The sequence below is a fragment of the Chiloscyllium punctatum genome, chromosome 18 (assembly GCF_047496795.1).
Source record: "Chiloscyllium punctatum isolate Juve2018m chromosome 18, sChiPun1.3, whole genome shotgun sequence".
Classification (NCBI taxonomy): Eukaryota; Metazoa; Chordata; class Chondrichthyes; order Orectolobiformes; family Hemiscylliidae; genus Chiloscyllium; species Chiloscyllium punctatum.
Genome location: NC_092756.1, coordinates 98,291,216 through 98,309,830, shown reverse-complemented (window position 1 = coordinate 98,309,830; position 18,615 = coordinate 98,291,216). Strand labels below are relative to the sequence as shown.

General features: G+C 39.5%; 1 protein-coding gene across 9 annotated transcripts in view; it reads left to right on the top strand.

Moving 5' to 3' along the window:
• LOC140489393 (trinucleotide repeat-containing gene 6B protein-like) overlaps positions 1–18,109 on the top strand; it is a 224,314-nt gene extending 206,205 nt beyond the window's left edge. For all 9 annotated transcript variants that reach the window (XM_072588897.1, XM_072588900.1, XM_072588896.1 and 6 more), the window contains 5 exons: positions 585–680; positions 2,560–2,769; positions 3,628–3,707; positions 5,149–5,288; positions 6,302–18,109. In XM_072588897.1, coding sequence (XP_072444998.1) covers positions 585–680; positions 2,560–2,769; positions 3,628–3,707; positions 5,149–5,288; positions 6,302–6,671 — 896 coding nt within the window. In that variant the 3' untranslated portion in view covers positions 6,672–18,109. The remainder of the gene's footprint in view (positions 1–584; positions 681–2,559; positions 2,770–3,627; positions 3,708–5,148; positions 5,289–6,301) is intronic.
• The last annotated feature ends 506 nt before the right edge of the window (positions 18,110–18,615 follow it).

Here is an 18,615-nt window from a genome sequence, read left to right as displayed (position 1 = left end):
TAAACTTGTTCCCTCTAGTTTTGCCCCCGCCCAGAATAAACTTGGCAATTCACCCATTCATGGTTTTATAAACTTCTATAAGTTCACCCCTCAGCCTTATAATGTCTGACGTTTTAATAATTTCTTGCACTTTACAAAACCAGTACTATCATTAGCTGATTCTGATTTCTCCCTCCTTACATGTGATGTCGCATTGGGGAGAAATTTTATTTGGCAGTTTATTGGATTTAAGTGTATATGAGCTTGGAAGTATCTAAATTTAGTGGTTGATTCTATGACAAAGTATCTCATTGGTGGTTTTAAGTCCCATCTGGTGGAGTAGAAAAATAAGAATAGTCTGATGAAAGAATGATGTTGCTGGTCATCTTTCTTGGGTACGGCACAACACGTATCAAAGAGCAGCTGTTAATTCTGCATAATGATTGTAATTTGTGTGAAAGTAGTATATGAAATTTCTATACTGTCTCTGTTTGAAACTGTTGACCATTGAAGCAAAGCCCTGGTTGTTAGAAGCCTGTCTTTTTGTATTGCCATGGCAGAATTAAGCTGAGAGTTAAGATTGATCTCTGTCTTGTCTGTCACAGGGTCCAGTTCCTCCCTGAACACCTCGCTGCCTTCACCCGGTGCCTGGTCCTATAGTGCCTCAAACAGCTCCTACAGCACTGTACAGAGCACTTCAGGTAGGGGCGTGCATTAAATCATTCACTGCCTGAACTTTATTTTTTAGAGGGCACTGTGTACCTCCAATAACAGTTATGAGAACAAGACCAAGTTACTTACCTTTATCCATCTTGTGTAATGTGAAGCTTGCTGCAGATGGCTTTTCCTAAAAGGTAATTAAACGTGCATTTATCCAACACTTTTAAAATATCAAAACATGAAAAACATGATCAGTAAGGTTCTTAATCTAGTTTCTGACACAGATTTGAGCAATCTGAATAAGATCAACTAAGTAAATAGTATCTCCTTGGTTCAGCTACACAAAGATGAGTAGCAATTCTCCTATGATATTTTTTTTAAAAATGTCCACAACAGAACCCCACTGAATTCTTGAATTTCAATGATACTTCTAGGGGAGCCAAAGCATAGGGGAATTATCCATTGGAGTCTTAAATTTGCCAGTAATTCCCTCAGTCTGTTTCGTCAGGATTCTGCTTAATCCTGATAGTCAACTCTCATTTATGTTGCAGAAACAGCTATCTACTCATCAGATTATCAGGACCGATGTCCCTTTTAATCTTTCTGCCTATCTTCTCCCTTCCCATTTGTTCCTGTTTCATTCAACTACTTTGTCTTTCTTCAGCATTGCATAGCAATTTCTTAGTTTTACTGTGTCTTGGAAGGAAGTAGAAGCAGTGTCTTTGAACATTTCTTAAGATAGATTTAGATGCTGCTTAGGCAAGAGCACCAAATGTTAGCAAAGACATATCTAAATTCAAAACACAAACCAATTGCCCATAAACTTATTGAATCATGGAACAGACTTGAGGGGGTGGAATGGTTTACTTCTCCTGTTTTGGATGTTTGTACAATGTTTGGTTAGTTCACTTCTTCCTTGTCCTTCTACCTTGTCTGACCTAAAACTATAAGAAATAGGTGTGGAAGTAAGGCCATTCGGTCCATCGAGTCCACTCCACCATTCAATCATTACCGGGCATTTCAGCGCCACTTACCTGCACTCTCCCCGTATCCCTTAATTCCTTGCGAGATTAAGAATTTATCAATTTCTGCCTTGAAGGCATCTAAAGACCCTGCCTTCACTGTGCTCTGTGGCAATGAATTCCACAGGCCTGCCACACTCTGGCTGAAGGAATGTCTCCTCATTTATGTTCTAAATTGACCCCCTCTAATTCTAAGGCTGTGCTTAACAATTTCCCAGCGTCCACCCTTTCTAAGCCATACATCATCTTGTAAATTTTTATTCGATCTCCCCATAACCTTCTAAACTTTAACAAATACAATCTCGGGATACTCGGCCATTCATTGTATGTTAGGTCTACCATTCCAGGAATAATCCATGTGAATCTCTGCTGGACATGCTTCAGTGCCAGTATGTCCTTCCTGAGGTGCAGGGCCCAAAACTGGGCACAGTATTCTAAATGGGGTCTAACCAAAGCTTTATGAAGTCTCAGTAGCACACACTGCTTTTACGTTACAACACTCTTGAGCTAAATGACAATATTACATTTGCTTTCTTAACCACGGACTCCACCTGCAAGTCAACCTTTAAAAAATCCTGTACTAGCACTCCCAGATCCCTTTGCACTTAGGCTTTATGAATTTTTGTAATAGTCCATGCCAGTGTTCTTTCTTCCAAAGACTTGATTTTCACTCACCATCATGGCAAATTTTAGTAAATACATCATCAACTTTCTAAATTAGTTTCTAAATCACTTTGTTTGAAAGGGCCAAAATCAGGACTTTCTTTCTAGTACCTGAACCTTCAGTGAAAGTATTTTCAGTATTATGGAGTATTTCATGTGTTCAGAGATTCCATCATAACCCAGTCTCACCATTTCTTGTTCTTGTTTTGACTGGGTTTGATCCATGTTCCTGCAGCCAAGTTCAACGACTTCAAGTCAACGTGGTCTCCAGATCCAATCGGACATCCCAGGATGTGGAAGAATCAGATGTCATCTAAAAACACTAACCCACCAACCCGGCCACCACCTGGATTGACCAATCAGAAGCCCCCATCATCTCTTTGGGGTAGTGGTGCACCCCGTTTCAGCAGAGGGTGGGGTGTGCAGGACTCGCGATATGCCCTGAGTATGTACCCTGCTATATATGTATTTCATCTCATTCTGTCGTCTACCACCTCTTGCCCCCCTTTCTCCTCTCTCCCCCCCCCCCCCCCCCCCCCCCACCACACACGCAAATGCACGCGCACACTAACATCATACATATATATATATATATGATGTTAGCGATTATATAGCCATTAAGAGGAAATGTTAGACTTTGGATCAGTGAACTGATTATATTCCCTAAAAAAAAAACACACTCCTATAACACCACCATCTTGGCCCCAGTCCGTATGCGCCTTATGGTCAAAATGATGAGTGTATCTATGTTGAACCTTTAATGCAATATTTGAGGGAGTGGTGCATGACCAAAGGTGCTGTTATTTGGATCACATGTAAAACCCTCAGGTGGACTTAAAAGGTGATGTTGATAAAAAAGCAGAAGATTCCTAGGTCAACATTTCCAGAACAGATTTACTGCTTTGCTCTTTGATATCTGTGGTATATTGCCGCATTTGAATTGGCAGCTTCATTTCCACATGTAACAAAACTGCACTTTGGAAATAATTAGTTAGCTGGGAACCATTTTGGAACTGCATTTTAAAGGCTGAAGAGCACTTTGCAGTATGCTGAGGATGAGAAAATGTTACGGTTATGTTTTTTCTTATGTTTAGCATTAACTAATCGCAATCCTGATTTACGTCAATGTCCTTTGGCACTCTTTAATCTTGTTAATGCCTTTCAATCTGGGCTTTGGAATTCTGTGTCAAAGAAATTATGAGCTCCCATCAATCACTTGATAGGGTCATTGAGTGACTAGTTTTTTTTCTGAAAGAAAACAGCTTTTTGAAAACCCACTTAATTTTCTCCCTTTTCTCTTTAGGTTCAAACTGGGGTGATGGCAGTTCGGGTGGGTCTGTTCGGGTCAGCTCCTGGCTTGTTCTTCATAATCTCACTCCACAGGTACAGGAATTCTATAAAATGATTATTTATGAGAAGCATATCACAAAGGTACTTAAAATTCCTGCTGGGTTTGCAGTTCTGTCAGGATTTGGGCAAAATATAATAGTTACCATCCCGTTTGATTGTAAAGAAATGCATTTTCAATAAATGGACAAGAGTAGGAGATCTCTTCACTGCTAATAAACCTCTCCCTATTGTCGCATGAAGGCAAACTTGTGGGGAGTATTGTCATGTAGTGCTGTGGTTGGTTTCCTAAATAAAGCATAAGAAAAGGGAAGCAATTTAGGACAAGACAGAGAGCTGGAGAAATATTTTAGGATTCCCTTAAGTTTGTTCTTAATAGGACAGTTAAGTTATACAGTATTGAGCTGGCAATTTGAAGCCTCCATAATGTGTTGTGCTTGCCCGATATCATCATCATCGGTAGAGTGATGGCAAAATAAATATTGTTTAATAGCGACAGTGTGGAAGTTGCTTGTCCTAAATAATAAAAGCAGTTCATATTGCTAGATTAAAGCAAAGCTCTTTGTACCAAAAGTCTGAAATAAATATAGAACTACATAAGATTGTCATCATCAGTCACTTACTAAGAAGTATGATTGTCCACCTAGGAAATTCTATGTCACTAGTCATGGATTCTGTGGGTCCTTGGGTGGCTGATGAGCCCGATCCTAGAGCCACATCTCTGACCACACATTTGGCAGGTGTTTCCGGAATTGGTCCTTGGCCTTGAGCATTGGTATTCCTTTCTCTGGTTCCTTTCCATACTTTCTGTTGTGGCCGGGTGTTCCCAAAGAATGGTATCCCTTCATACTGAGAAATGCAGAAGAAACCTCTTGATTGAACAGGGGGCGATTAATGTTTATATATTAAAGCTTCGAGCACCTTCATGACCTTTCTGTCACGAATTGTTTTTTATGAAACAAATTGCAAATGCATGAGAAAGATGTGTTTCTTTTAAGATCAATTAAAACAAAACTAATGACAAGACAGGTTGCAAAGCAGAAAAGACTTCTTTGATAAAAGGATAGGCCTTATTGAAGTGCAGGTGAAACCTCTATTGTTTGTTGACTGATACCATTGATCTAAGAATTGTTTTAATGATCAAACATTTAAAGCACTTTTGATGGATGATTTGGTAAAAGTCCTGCAGTATGTGATATTGAGACCATTGGTCTGTGTTTGACTGCCAGGCCCATAATATTCATAGTGGCATTTGGGCCCAGCATCTTTTGACTGAAGAGGGAAGTAGAGTAAGGGATGGGGGAGAAATGTGATTTGACTGTGATGTCCCTAAGGTAGAATAGACTGTAATTATAGTAGAACTAGATATAACAGAATAGTTACTTGGACACTTCTTAGCCCAACTGGGCTCAGTAAGTGGAAAACAAGTTTTTAAAAATAATTGTCTAAACAAGTTAAACATACTTTTTCTTCTTAGATCGATGGCTCCACCCTGCGAACAATCTGCATGCAGCATGGCCCGCTGATAACATTCCACCTGAACCTGACACACGGCACTGCACTGGTCCGATACAGCACCAAGCAAGAGGCTATCAAGGCCCAGACTGCGCTGCACATGTGAGTTCCTCGCTTTGATATGGAAATGGTTCTTCATTAATGGCTCCCTCCACTTCTGGGTCCCTATCCAGTGGCACTGTTCTCTAGTCAGGAAGGTGTGAGCAGTCTCAAACTGCTAAAAATAGGCCTCCTTTCAAACTGTTCTGTTCAGAGAAACAAAACAATGTTCCCAGGGTCATCTTTATCCAAATGAGCAGAACTGTGTGTGAATTGTTAGCAGAACTTAAAAAAGATCATTCTTTGTTAGCTATCAATACTGGTAATGTGGAGTGAATTGGGAAAATTCTGGTAATCTACAACAAATCAGCCATTGTCTGAAATAAAACAGGCAGCTTAAAACTGTGCTTGGGTGCATTTTCAACAGAGTTTGAAACACAGTCCTGTCTCTTTTCCTCCAGATACATGTGGTACATTATGTGCAGCATTATGTCTTGATTCCCACTCTTCAGCAGAATGGTTGCTTTTCAGCTTTGGACAATATCTGTTGTTGCGATTCCAGTGTCCTTGAGGCAATATTCAACATTAGTTAGATCTACTGAAACCCTTAGTGACTTTATGTGAACCTTCCTTGTTTGAATGATCTTACCTTGCTACTTCTCTTGAGTGAGATGACCAAATCTCAACTGCTTGTGAGGGTTCACAGCTCCTAAGTCCTTGATTCTGCAAATTAAAAGGTTGACGTTGATCTGAATTAAAATCCTATTTCCAGATGAAGAGGTAAGAAAAATTAGTGGAAAAGAAAAAAAATAATAAATGGAAGTGCTGGCAGCACACCAGATAACATCTGAAATAGTTTTAATGCTGAATCTTTCTCGCATTTTCTGAGTTTCTCTCTTATTGCTTCCCTTCTAAATAAAAACACACAATAAAATTACATATGACACAAAGGTGGGAGAGACAGTAGCTTGCAGATCTTGATGGTTACAGGTTTGAGGGCTCTAAGTGGCCAATGTTCCTAAATTCCACAAGCCAAGTGTAATTCTGACCTCAGTTTATTTTGTATTTTCTTTCAGGTGTGTGTTGGGGAACACTACCATCCTTGCTGAGTTTGTCAGTGAAGAGGAAGTCAACCGCTATTTTGCACAAGGTCAGTTATCAACACCATCCCCAGGCTGGCAGACACTGGAGACAGGACAGAGCCAGATGGATCCAGTTGGGAGCAGCCTTCACTCGTTTGGCGGGCGGTCTGGCCTGGGACAGTGGAACAGTGCCGGAGGAGTGGGCAGGGGTAGCGGGAACCTGGCAGGAGCCTCACTTTGGGCAACCCCAAGCTACACGGCAAGCTTGTGGGGAGCCCCGAATTCCGATGATTCGCACCGAATGGGCAGTCCGGCCCCCCTACTACCTGGTGACCTCCTGGGCGGAGGGGCTGATTCAATTTGAACTTTTAAGCTTTCAACCTTTGACCTGTGACCTCGTGAACTTTTTTGAACAGCAGCACTAATGTGTTTTTTTTCAAACTGCAATAAGTTTCAAAACAAGTTTAAAAAAAAAGGAGAAAAAAAAAGAAAAAAGTGAAACAAATTAAGGGGGTCATCCACAGTCTCTTTTGTGCACATAGACACCTCCCTCCTAATTTTCGGCTACTTTTTTTTAATCAAAAAAAAACAAAAAACAAAAAAAACAAAAAAACATATCACACTTCAAAATACTTGAATCATGAACGCCAACATTAAAAATGTGAAGTACACTTTACCATCAAAAATAAATAAGTTTTTTTTTAAAAGCAGTAGTATAGTTTTTCCTTACATGATTCTTCTCCCCCCCCCCCCCGCCCCACCTCTGTATTGAGAAGTTGTTGCAACAGGACATTTACTGAATACACAAAACAGGCTTTTTAAAACCTTTTTTTGCACTGGGCACGTTTCCGTCCTCTAACATGCAATAGCGGAGACGCGACAGAACCTCACGTATTAAAGCTAGTGATTGACCAGGACAGATACTGAACCTAGTGGTTGCTTATGTACATGTTATAGGACATTATTATGCACCAGTACCAGCCATGTACCCTTAACACACCATATGCACCTGCCTTTCACTAGGCATTGTATGTATTAATATCACGCATGCATCATGTGGCAGAAGAGGAACCTTAGCACAAAATTCTCCAACTGCTTCCTAATAAATAAAGGCACAATCAGGGTTAATACCAAATCTCACAGACCGGAGTGTGTTTCAGGTTTGATTTCTGATCTGTGCTGATTTAGTTTATCTAGGCCATAAAAGGCAGCAATGGTGTAAGGGTTGCTATTGATCTTAATGTCCCTGTCCCACCTCACTCCCCCCTGAAAAGCTTGGCAGGAGGGATGGTAGAAAAAATTGTCCCAAGTTCCCATTTGTGATCCCTATCCAATAACCCTTGTCAGAGGGTTTGTACATACTAGCTGTTGGGTGGAGACAGGGTTCGGCTCAGTTGAAATGCCCTATGGTTGAATATCCTACCAACACTGAGTGTCTAGGGTCCTGGATAAATAATAGCTTTTTGGGGGAGAGAAGTCGGCTGCTGAAGCAATGACTCAGCAGAACTGAATACCTTCAGTAAGGGAGGGGGTGGGGGGGGAGAGAAGAAGAAGAGAAAGCTTTTCAGCATTAAGTCCATCTTCCAAACGATGAGTGGAGAGCTGTATTTACATCAGAGCTGCTTCTCTTTCATTTAAGGCTTCAGGCTGAATTAGTGTTATTGCTCCATAGAAATTTGCTGTCTTTACTACAAGGCGATACTGTTCCACTTCTCTCCTCCATTGCCTCCCTCATCCAACCAAAAGTTGTCTTAACTAATATCATTTGATAATTAAGATGCTCCTAGCCCTTCACTACTATGCTACTTATTTTGTGCTCTATTTAAGGCCTGCTTATTATATTTTTCAATAGTAAATTTTTACACATCCAGTTATATCACAGCACATCCCTAAAACATGCAGTGATGATGTTGCCGCATTTGACGGTGTCATCTTATCACTATCGCTGCAGCTAACTGATCTTGTGCTGTCAATTGTTTATCACGCGCTATTATTTAGCAACGCAATAGTATTTTTTTTCCTTAAGTGGGCAATGTGCTGCCCTCAAACTGCTACACTCAAATGACATAAGCACTTAAAAATAAAGTAGGTTAGAAAAATTAGTGTAGAAGTTTTCAAGTTAAATTTACGTGTTGCACTCAGTTCCAAAGTGTTGGGGGGACTTACATTGTGTACTGTAACAAGCTTTATCATTTTGTAAACTGGGGGTTCATGGTGGGTCAGTCATTTCCCCCACCTTCACCCCCTTGAGGTATTCAAAACACTTAGCTAATCCAATGAAGGTGTTGCCGTAATGTAATAAAAATAACTCCTATGGATATAGTCCTCCCTCCTTTTGTATATGTTTTTGTGTTTTTTAATTTTAGGAGATGTAGCTATCCAATCAGCTTGGCTGGCTTGAGCCTTCCTATGTTCACCCATACTGCCTGTAAATTGACACTTTCACAAAATACCTAGTAGCTTCCCACAAACTCTCATTGTCGTAAGTTTGCAATACTGGTTTACAGCCAGCTGTTTACATCCCACAGTCTCTGGCATCTCCACTCTTTAAAAAGAGCTTCTCTGTAACTGCACAGGGATTTTGGAGTCAAAGGAAGCTCTGGGAACGAGCTTGCTTTGCAGCTTATAATGACCCTTGCTGGATGTAACTCATTCCTTTCAGTGAAACCATCGTTTTGTTTCTTTGATTAAAATCCATCTGTAATAGTGAGCCAGTTTGTGGCCATTCTGTATACTTGCTGATCTGAAGTATGCAAACATTTTTTCTATAAATCTTGGATAAGGTTATATCAGAATTTGTAGGAATAGCTTTAACATACTGTTTACACCATATGTAAGAACATGTCTGCATTTCTGTGCGGAGCCATGTTACACGTGGCACGAAGGGGCCATATCCAAGGCTCTTCACAGATCTGGTGTGACTGACATCGAACAAAAGGTCCAATTTAAAATATAAAGCAAAGATGTTGAAAGTGTATTTCTTTAAAATGTTAAGTCAGGTGCATATTATGAAAGGGTATGTGCGTCTGTCTCCTGTGAATTCCTCCATTAATAACTTTATCACTGACCTAGCCTACTGGTGACCTTGTTGCTTGTGTGAGGCTACACTGAAATTAATCACTTGATCAGTTGTATTGTGTACACAAAGACACTGGGGACTGACACACACCCTTTATACCTGCACACGTTTACACACTTGCTGAGTCAGACAATGCGCACCTCAATGGGCAGCAGAATGTTCACAGTTCTGCTGCTGCTGCACCGGCTGGTACTGGGTCCCATTTAATAGTAGATAATTACCGAACACACAGAGGAGGGACAGTACCTTTGTTCACTGGTCGATCACTATATGAAAGATTTATAAACGTTTACTTACAAATGTTATTCAGTTTAAAAAGTGTGTTTTCCTTCTTTTCCCCTTGTTTAAACCCACTTGGGTGAAAACTAGTAAGAAAATCATTGACTTGTTTAGGAAACTATATGAAAAAAGTTTTTAATGCTGTTCTAAGTATTGCACCTTTTTCTGTTTAATTTTTTAAGAATTGTCCTCATTGTTTTGCTGTAGGTGTTGATTTTTTCTTAAAGCAATGTAGTATGGCAGTGGGATGGAGGAGGGGGTGAACATGGAAAATAAGCAATGACTTGCGTTGGGAGGAAGGAGTGGGAAATTTGACATCTTTCATCGTTAGTCTTTAACTGCTGAAGAGATTGGATTTGGAACCACGTCAGTGTCACATTTATTAAGTGACCAGAAGTGGCTGCAATTAGAAATTGCTGCTTTAATTGTGTTTTGGATTGTATTCAATTAGCCAACCAGTTCGCATTTCCCCGTTCACCCAGACTTGCGGTTATTTTGCATTTGCCATGCCCCACCCCAATCATATACACACTACCCACTTCCCTCGTCTTGTTGATGTGTGTATATGCACACCAACCCATACACTTGTTCACTCCTGTGTGCTTAGTCTTCTTCCAGCACTTTGTGGAGTTAAATCTTGAACATTAGGGAGATGCCCAAGTGTGTTTGGCCTTGTCCTGTTTACGTAACCTTTAGGGCTGTGTCGAGAATTATTGAGTCCAATACTTTAAAGAGTTTTGCATTTTTAAAATGAGATGACCAGTTTCAGATTGAACAGACTAGTAACAATTGAGTTTGGTGGAACAGGGATATACTGTATTTTAGTGTTGAGTGCTGTATCTGACCCAGCTGCCCAGACCCTGTCCAATAGAGGAGACGGTGGATGTGGTAATAATAGTCACCAAAAGCTGCAAATTTGTTTTTGCTCTGTTTATTGACTGAGGCAGTGTTTGTATTGACTAATCTAAAATGAGATGGATTAGGAAGGAAATTTACTCATTATTCATCGCACTTTGTTCACATTTTGTTTTGGAGAAGTTAAGTTTGTGGAAGCTAAGCAATTCAAGTGAACTGTACTGATTTTCAAAAAAAATCTTGTTTCCAAATATTGTTGGCACAGTCCTATAAATTCTCTTTCCAAGGCATAGAAAAGTCAGAAATCAAAAGAAAAGTTGAACCGTTCTTCCATCAAACAGGATTAAAAAGACCAAAAATATGTGTTTTGTATTTTTAGATGGAGTAACTCTGGGAGCATTTGACAGTGTTTTGTTTCTAATTTAATTAGCATTTTTATTTTGTTCTGCTTCTATAATTTTTTCCTCCTAAAATTTAAAGTTCTCAGGAATTTTTAGGGGAAAAGCCAGTTCCCAAAATGTTATTTTTTTTAAATAAAGAGGGAATTAAAAAGCTAATGTCTGACTCTGAGATTTAGATTTTTCAGTCTTTGTTGCACCGGTTCCAATTCTGTCTAATAACTAGAAATCTACTTAAATGGTAATACCTCATTGCAGTCCTGTTAGAATATTTGGATTACAAGCAATATGCTTCCACAAAAGTTAATGTGTATTCTGCCTGATCCGGCAAGAGCAATTCTTGTTATGCTGGTGGGATGTGGCAGAACTGAGGTGTTGTTGACCTAATACAATACATCATGTCCTACCAATTCTTTCTCAACATGCCAAGGATCATTTACTAACTTGACAATTTTGTTAAAATATTGGACTCTGGGTGTAAATGTCCACTCAAGGCTGTGAACATCTGCTTTTTTGTCTGAATCTTCAGGCAAGCTGGTTCTGAAATCTAATCTGGGTTTGGGACCAGTCGGCAGGGCATTCAGTGTTCTGTGTATACATACATTGGTCCAGTTCCAGCTTCTAAGCAAAATGTCTAAGAAGTTTTATTTTCAGGCAGAATATTAATGAAAGTAAGCAGGACAATTCTGAAGTAAGCACAATGTTTTTATCTACCCCATTCCCCTCACCAATTTGAGCCGTTCCATCTTGACAGGGCCATTTCCTGTGATATTCACAGGACCTGGTCGAAAGAACTGCAAGTAGTTTCTCATGCTGTTCAGTCACTGCTTTATTTTTCCCATGCCTGCAGTGTTTCACAAAGATGGGACTTCAGAGAGTTGCATGGGAGGATCACTAGTTTCTACTAAGTTGTGGACCTCGCGCTGTTGTGCTGTTGCTGCAGCTTTATCTACTGCCACTGGTTAATGTTGAATCATGCCAATTAAAATGGGGGGGCCTTTTAACAGCAGAGTTCTGGGACTTTGCACTAATGCCTGTAATACTCCCTAATATTTCACTTTGATCCAAAACCCTTGTTTGGCAGAAGTAGGAGCCAACCTAGAGTCCTCCTTCACTGTGGGAATTTAAATAAAATATAAAGATGCATTATGTAGTAATTTTATACCACTTTGCAGAATAACATTTGTTCAGGATTTCCCCTTCATGAATGATGTCTGGGAAGTAACTCAATGATTTGAATCTTCCATTACAAAGATTTTATTTAAAGTAAAATTAGTTCTTATGAAATTTTAAGTACCATAAAATAGTTGGTATTATGGACGACTGGTATGAGGAAGTATGGTGCGAATTGAGGGGTGTTCCTGATTGGGTGCAAGTCTCTAGTGGAAGATTAAGTCATTGTGCAGTAAAGCCACCTTGAATTAATGTAACATTTAACCATTGGTTGTGCTTGTAGGGTACTGGAGTATGACGGTGAGAATTGAGGCGCCCTCCCCTGGGCACATTTTACCAACTGTAATAGGTTTGAATTCTGCTGATAACCCCAAAGTGATCTTGCAGACATGTTTTACAGTACCAGTCCCAGGAGAAACAAGATTTACAGCTATACAAAGTATCTTGAGGACTGGGGATAGGGAGACAAACTGCCTGAATACATGTATGCCAGTAGTTTGTGTGCAGTCTGTTGGAACCAGGCAGAGGTCAGTTTTGTTTGGTTGTTACTAAAGATAAATTAAGAAAAGACTGGAAATACACTTTTAGGAAAGAAAGTATGACAAAAATCAGGTGATCCATTTGCAATTTAAAGAAAAGGAAAGGTTAATATTTCAGTATGGAAACTAAAAATGCATTCTTGTTTTTTTCAGATGTGAACTAAATCAGCTATACATTTCAAGGCTGCTTTTTTATTATATTTATTCTTTGTAGCGAACCAGTAAATTCTTTTGTATTCTAGTAGGTTTTTCTGCAATTTAGCCCTATTCGGAGTTCTGATCCCAGATTGATGGCAATCTCACTATTACATAAGTAACATTACTTTGATCTGTGCAGATCACTGCACCATGACCCCAGAACACTGCTTACTGACAGGTGCATTAGGAATGGGGCATGAAGGATGCTTTTTCAAATCTGATATCTGTAATGTCAGCTCCTGAAGCAATGCCCAGGTTTATTAGAAGACGTGGGATATCTGGCTGCTAGGAAATGAGTGACATTGAGCTTCCTGCCTTTCTCAGATCTTTGAATGTGGAGGAACCTTCAGCACACAAGGGCCCTGGGAGAAATTCAGGGGTGGAAAGATCCAATGTGGTGTCTGCATAGTTAATGAAAAGGTATTTTGAAGTCCATCAGAAATTTGGCTTTTATCATAACAATTTGTTTTTTTCACCGTGCAGTACCATTATTCACATTGTAGCTATCATGCTATATTTTAAAGTTACTGTCTACTTGGAAAATGTTATTTTCTGCAATTGATGTGGCTTTGCTTTATACTTTTCATCAAATTTTATTTTTTATGTTTGAATGCTAATCTCTTGATCTTCCCATGATCCACTTTTTGCCCTCCTTTGGTGTCCCTACTGTCCTAGTCCCTTTGTGACACTGGTGCTCTACCTTTCTCACTGGAGCTTTGTATCTGACTGTAATTGCAACAACTGAAGGCCAAATTTACACACACACTTGGTTGCTGAGCACTTTTTGGGCAGATCTTTTGCTGCAAGCTTTCCATTACTCTGAAACTAAATAATGGAAAAAAAGCTAATTCCATGTTACTGATTAAACGTCCAAACTTTTCAAATGATCCCAGTGCATATTACTGACTGACTTTAAAGGGTCATTGGACCCTCATTCACCTTGCATTCAATTTCCCTTGGAGACCCATAGACTTTGAATTGGACCAATTTAAAATGTAGGTGTGCCTTCAAAGGGCACTCAGCACCTCAGTTCCTTGTTTTTGTCTTATCAATCAGGTAGGCTATATTCCCTGAACTGCATTTTGATAAAGTACAGTTTTAGCATTTACGTTTTTTAATGTCGTATTTATTGATTTTAAATGGTGTAGGGCCACAGCACGAGCATTCACGAGCCAGTGTTGTATTTATTTCCCATTTGAAGAGGGTAGTTTTATGCCTTGATATCAAAAACAGTACTGTTAATGGAGGGGTGAGATCCCTAAATGAAGTTGAATTCTCATTCCAATCTCTAAAATAGAGTGCTCCAAATGTACTCTGGAAGTTGATTAGTCATGATTCATTGTTCCTGGTTGCATAGGCTGTTGGGGTGGCATTGATTGGAATGTGGAAGTAACTGGCAAGGAGAATGTTGCCCAGAGAGCCAATGTTAGGAACTGCATGGTGACCATCCTGGTTAGGCACCAGAGCTGTGCTAAGCCTTCAAGGTGAATGCAGTGTGCTGCTGAGAGTTTGATTGCACAATTGTAAGTATTTCAGTTAATGTGTGTGCACTTTTGTAATTGGTTGTAGTGTCAATCATAACTGTAGCTTTTAAATTGGTTCCTTTTTAATGTGTGTTGGGGTGGGAGAAAGAGCGAGAACTCAAGACCTAACTAAGTTAGAGTATTTGGAGTTATGTTGGGATCAGATACCACATCTTTCTAATGGGAACAGTGCCATTGTACAGCCTGATTCCTTGGTTTATTTCTGACTTTGACCGTTTGGATTTTCAAAGAATATCGCACTTTGGTAATTTGTGATGAGAATCTCTGCCTTTTGAACAAGTGTATGTCTTACTAAACTGAATCAGTAGTTGTGACTGAGAATTGTTGATTGGTTGCTAACTTCTGCTAAAGACAATATCAAATGATCCAGGTCATAGCTGTGTTCTGTCAGGATATTCCTTCTGTCAGCAGTGCGAAGTATATTCATTGTTTGTTTACTATTTGGTAAACCAAATACACAAATGAGAATTTTGATAACATTGTTGGGAGTTGTGTGGAAAGCTGTAAAGTAACAAAAAAAACATTCTGCCATCTGTCTTGACTGTCCTTCAGCTCCCCCTTCACAATAACATTATTTTAAATGTATCCGCATCTGAGGATGTAATAGCTATGCCTCTACTGAATCATTCTCCCTTTTTCAGAGTCAACAATTGGCTTTGCTTTGGAAATTTCCTTTAAAGCAGTATCGTTTTCTTAAAAACAAAACTTTGAATTTCATTGATCTAAAAGTGTATTATATTGCACAATATCTTTAGTGTATATTAAGGAAGAGTTTTTTTGTGTTAAGTATTAAGAATTTTGTTAGAGCAGAGAGGTGACTCAAACTTGTAAAAAAAAAAATTCCGTTTTAATTGCATGTGATGTGTATCTTGCTCCTTGCAATTCCACTTTTTCCCCTTTGTGGCAGTTTAAACTCAGAATTGTAGGATGGGTGCGTGCTGTACTTTTGAGTAGGTATTTGTCTTTCTCTTTCTCTGAGTTGAATCGTGCCCGAGAGAAGGAATGTCATAAAATTGTTTTTTGTAAAGTTTTTGTCCTATGTATCTTCTAAGTTCACCAGCTCAGCACCAAATATAGAAAGTGAAATTCCTGTGTGTGTGTGTGTATGCGTGCCCGCGCATGCTGTTTCAGTGCTGTTGTTAACCCATGTTAATTTAGGGTTTTAACTTTGGTTGTGTGTGTATTATTTTGACAATGTGCTGACAATAGTGTGCGAGGGCCTTCAGCCTCTGCGCTGTCCCCAGGATGTAGCAGTCTGTTCCCATACTTTGTGTTCCCTTTTACCTCTGCTTCACTGCGTCATAATACTTTTTTTGTTTACATGATATTTGGATTGATTTAAGACCGGTTGATCTGATGAAGTCACCCTTGCCTCATCCTCCCCTGCCCCAGTCTTTTGACCCACCCGCTCCAGTCTTGCCTCTCTTACACATTAACTTTGTGTACAAAATGGGCTGCATTTTGCCTGGACCCATTGTGGGGTTCTGTGTTGTACATAGAGGCATTAAAGAACCATTGTGGATTGGGGTGGGGGGCATGAGGGAGGAGATTGAATTACACTGTTTACACTTGCCTGATTCAATTGCTGTGACTTGGTGATTTTTAAAAAAAATTATGTTGCTGCACCATGATGACATTTAACAATAACACTTCTTTGCTGGAGTTTACAGGGTGTATGTTACCATGGAACATTTATTGCCTCGTAAACTGGGGTAAGAAATTATCAATGAAACTGGACTATATGGCAGGGAGTTTAATAGGCTCCCTCCCCTCAAAGTTGCAGAATGATCTTGCCTGGGATTTCAACCTTAGTTGGGTATTGGTGCAGCAGTCAGTTATACGCAGTGCAGTAAGGAGGCAGCATATCGGAACTGCTCAGGAGAAGTTGAAATTTTTTTTCAGTTGCAGTCAGTTCAGATAAGTGATCTGTATATAAACCTTTTACAATGTTATCACTCATCTAGGGTAGAATTTGGCAACCGAGAAGGAAAAGATGGTTTAAAAAACTTACTCTGAAAGTACTGTGAATTATATATATTAAAAAAACTTAAATTCTGTGGTTCCAAGGATTTCTCGAATTCTGTTTTTATAAATGAATCCTAATGTTATATAATAAGCAATTTAGAACATTTGCAGAGGATTTTGCTGATATGTCTTACATTAAGCATGTGCGTATTTTGATAGGTTTTGAAGAAAAAAAAAATATGGAACTCTGTGTTCGGGATAATTGGTCTGTTTGTTATTTGGATATCTGACTTCCTACCGTGCCTGCCCCGGTACCAGTTCAGTATTGGTGCTATCAGATTGTTGCTTCTTGTATTGTTAAATTTCGGCATGGCAAACCTCTGTAGCACACGCAGTGGGGAAGCCTGGCTCCCCAGGCATGGTGGCAGTGACTTTGAAATTGCCTATGGCCTCAACTGATCTGTCAGTGCTGGGTGAGAAGTTCTCAATTCATTTTGAGCCATTCCACGCATTGGGTTGCCATGGGTAACTTGCTAATCCATCTTTTCTGGGAGAGGGGGGAGGTGAGGGTGTGGTGCTGGGATTCAGTAGGAGACAAGGATGAACTTGATGCCATTTGCTGTTCTGTGAACACACCTGCCCTGCCTGGCACAGTGGTTGACAGGGCTTTGTGCAAAATTATCTTGTCATCCAAACTCCTTTTCTTCTGGGTTGAAGGTAGGTTTTGTGACGGTGTGTAGTTTCGCAGGGAAGTGGGTGTGAAAGATTTCAGAAGGAAAGATTTTTTATATATATATATATATATATATATATATGTGTGATTTATATATGTATGTATAAAATGCACTGTTGTCACTAGGATTACTTAGCGTATTGGTGCCAATACACTATAGGAAAAATAAATCTTTCTTAAGCCAATACACTTTATAATGCTCCTAATTCATCATTTAAAATTGCTCCCATCACTATCAGCATTGATCAGGAATAGTAAATACTAAATGTCACCCCAGTATTATACAAATCTGGTTGTATGAACACTCAGCATTCTACATTTGGAAAGGCAGGATCTAGATTTGTATAGCTAGATGTTGCTTTCACAGTTCGAGGCCAAGGTTTACCACAATCCCAGTGACAACGCAATAATCTATAAACAAATTATAACAGAGAGAGAGAGACACAAGACTAGCATGTATCAAAGAAAATGAATGTATTTCTTCATTTAAAACAAAAAATGACCTGCAAAAATTTGTTTAAAAGGATACTGACTTTTTAACCACAGCTGGAGGGGTGGGAGGGAGGAAGGAGAGAGAAGAACATCCCATTAGTGGGAGCCATTGCCTTTTAATTAGAAAAAAGAAAATCTGAGAACTATGCATTCTGTAACCAGGATAGGTACTTAATAAGAGAGAAAAAACAAAATCACTGGTTCATTAACAAATTGTGTTGCTCTATGTAGTTTGTACAAATAAGCTGGAGAGTTTCCATTTCTTGGTCTGGCCATAGCTGGTACTGTATCCCCGTCGCTGGAATAATAAGGGTGAATTTCTTTTATATATCAGAGCAAAATATTAAAGTCTGTCATTTCATTGAAACTGAAAAACAAAAAGTTGTTCTAATAGGTATATATATAAAGAATTTTGAAATTTGCTTTTATCCGTGGTTTGTTTTAAAGATGTGATTGTAATTGTGCAACACAGTTGCTTCAGTGGACTACATAATTTTTCTTGAGAAAAAAAAAGAATAAACATGTTGTGTTTGGCTGCTAAGCATTACCTCTGGTGTCTTGTGTTTTTTTTTCACATCTTTGGAGCTGAATTGCACCTTACATTTGGGGTTATCAATCCTCTAGGGTTGTCCTGGAGTTGGCAGGAATTGAAGATTAATCTCCAGGGCACTGCTGGGAGTGGCACCCAGAAAGAAAACAGTGAGCATTTAAAAAAATTCTTAACTATAAACATATGGGAAAGAAAGGCTGTTCGATGGTAAAGAATGGTCACGTTGGGTAATATTCCATTTCTGATTGACTTGCTGAAGGTTTGGGATTGCAACAGTTCATATGTTGGGTGACCAGTGGTGAGTGTGTGGGATGGAGCAGTTGGAGGAGACATGACAAATTCTCCAGGGATATATCCAGCCAGAGTTGGCACTCTTTGGTGCTGATTAGAATCTTCAGAGTCAGCAAGGTTTAATTATTCCAACTGCCCCTCAAATGGCAGCAGTGTGTGTGAAATTGAACCAGGCACTGGAGGAGAAGTCTTGGGTTCCATCTGGGGCAACT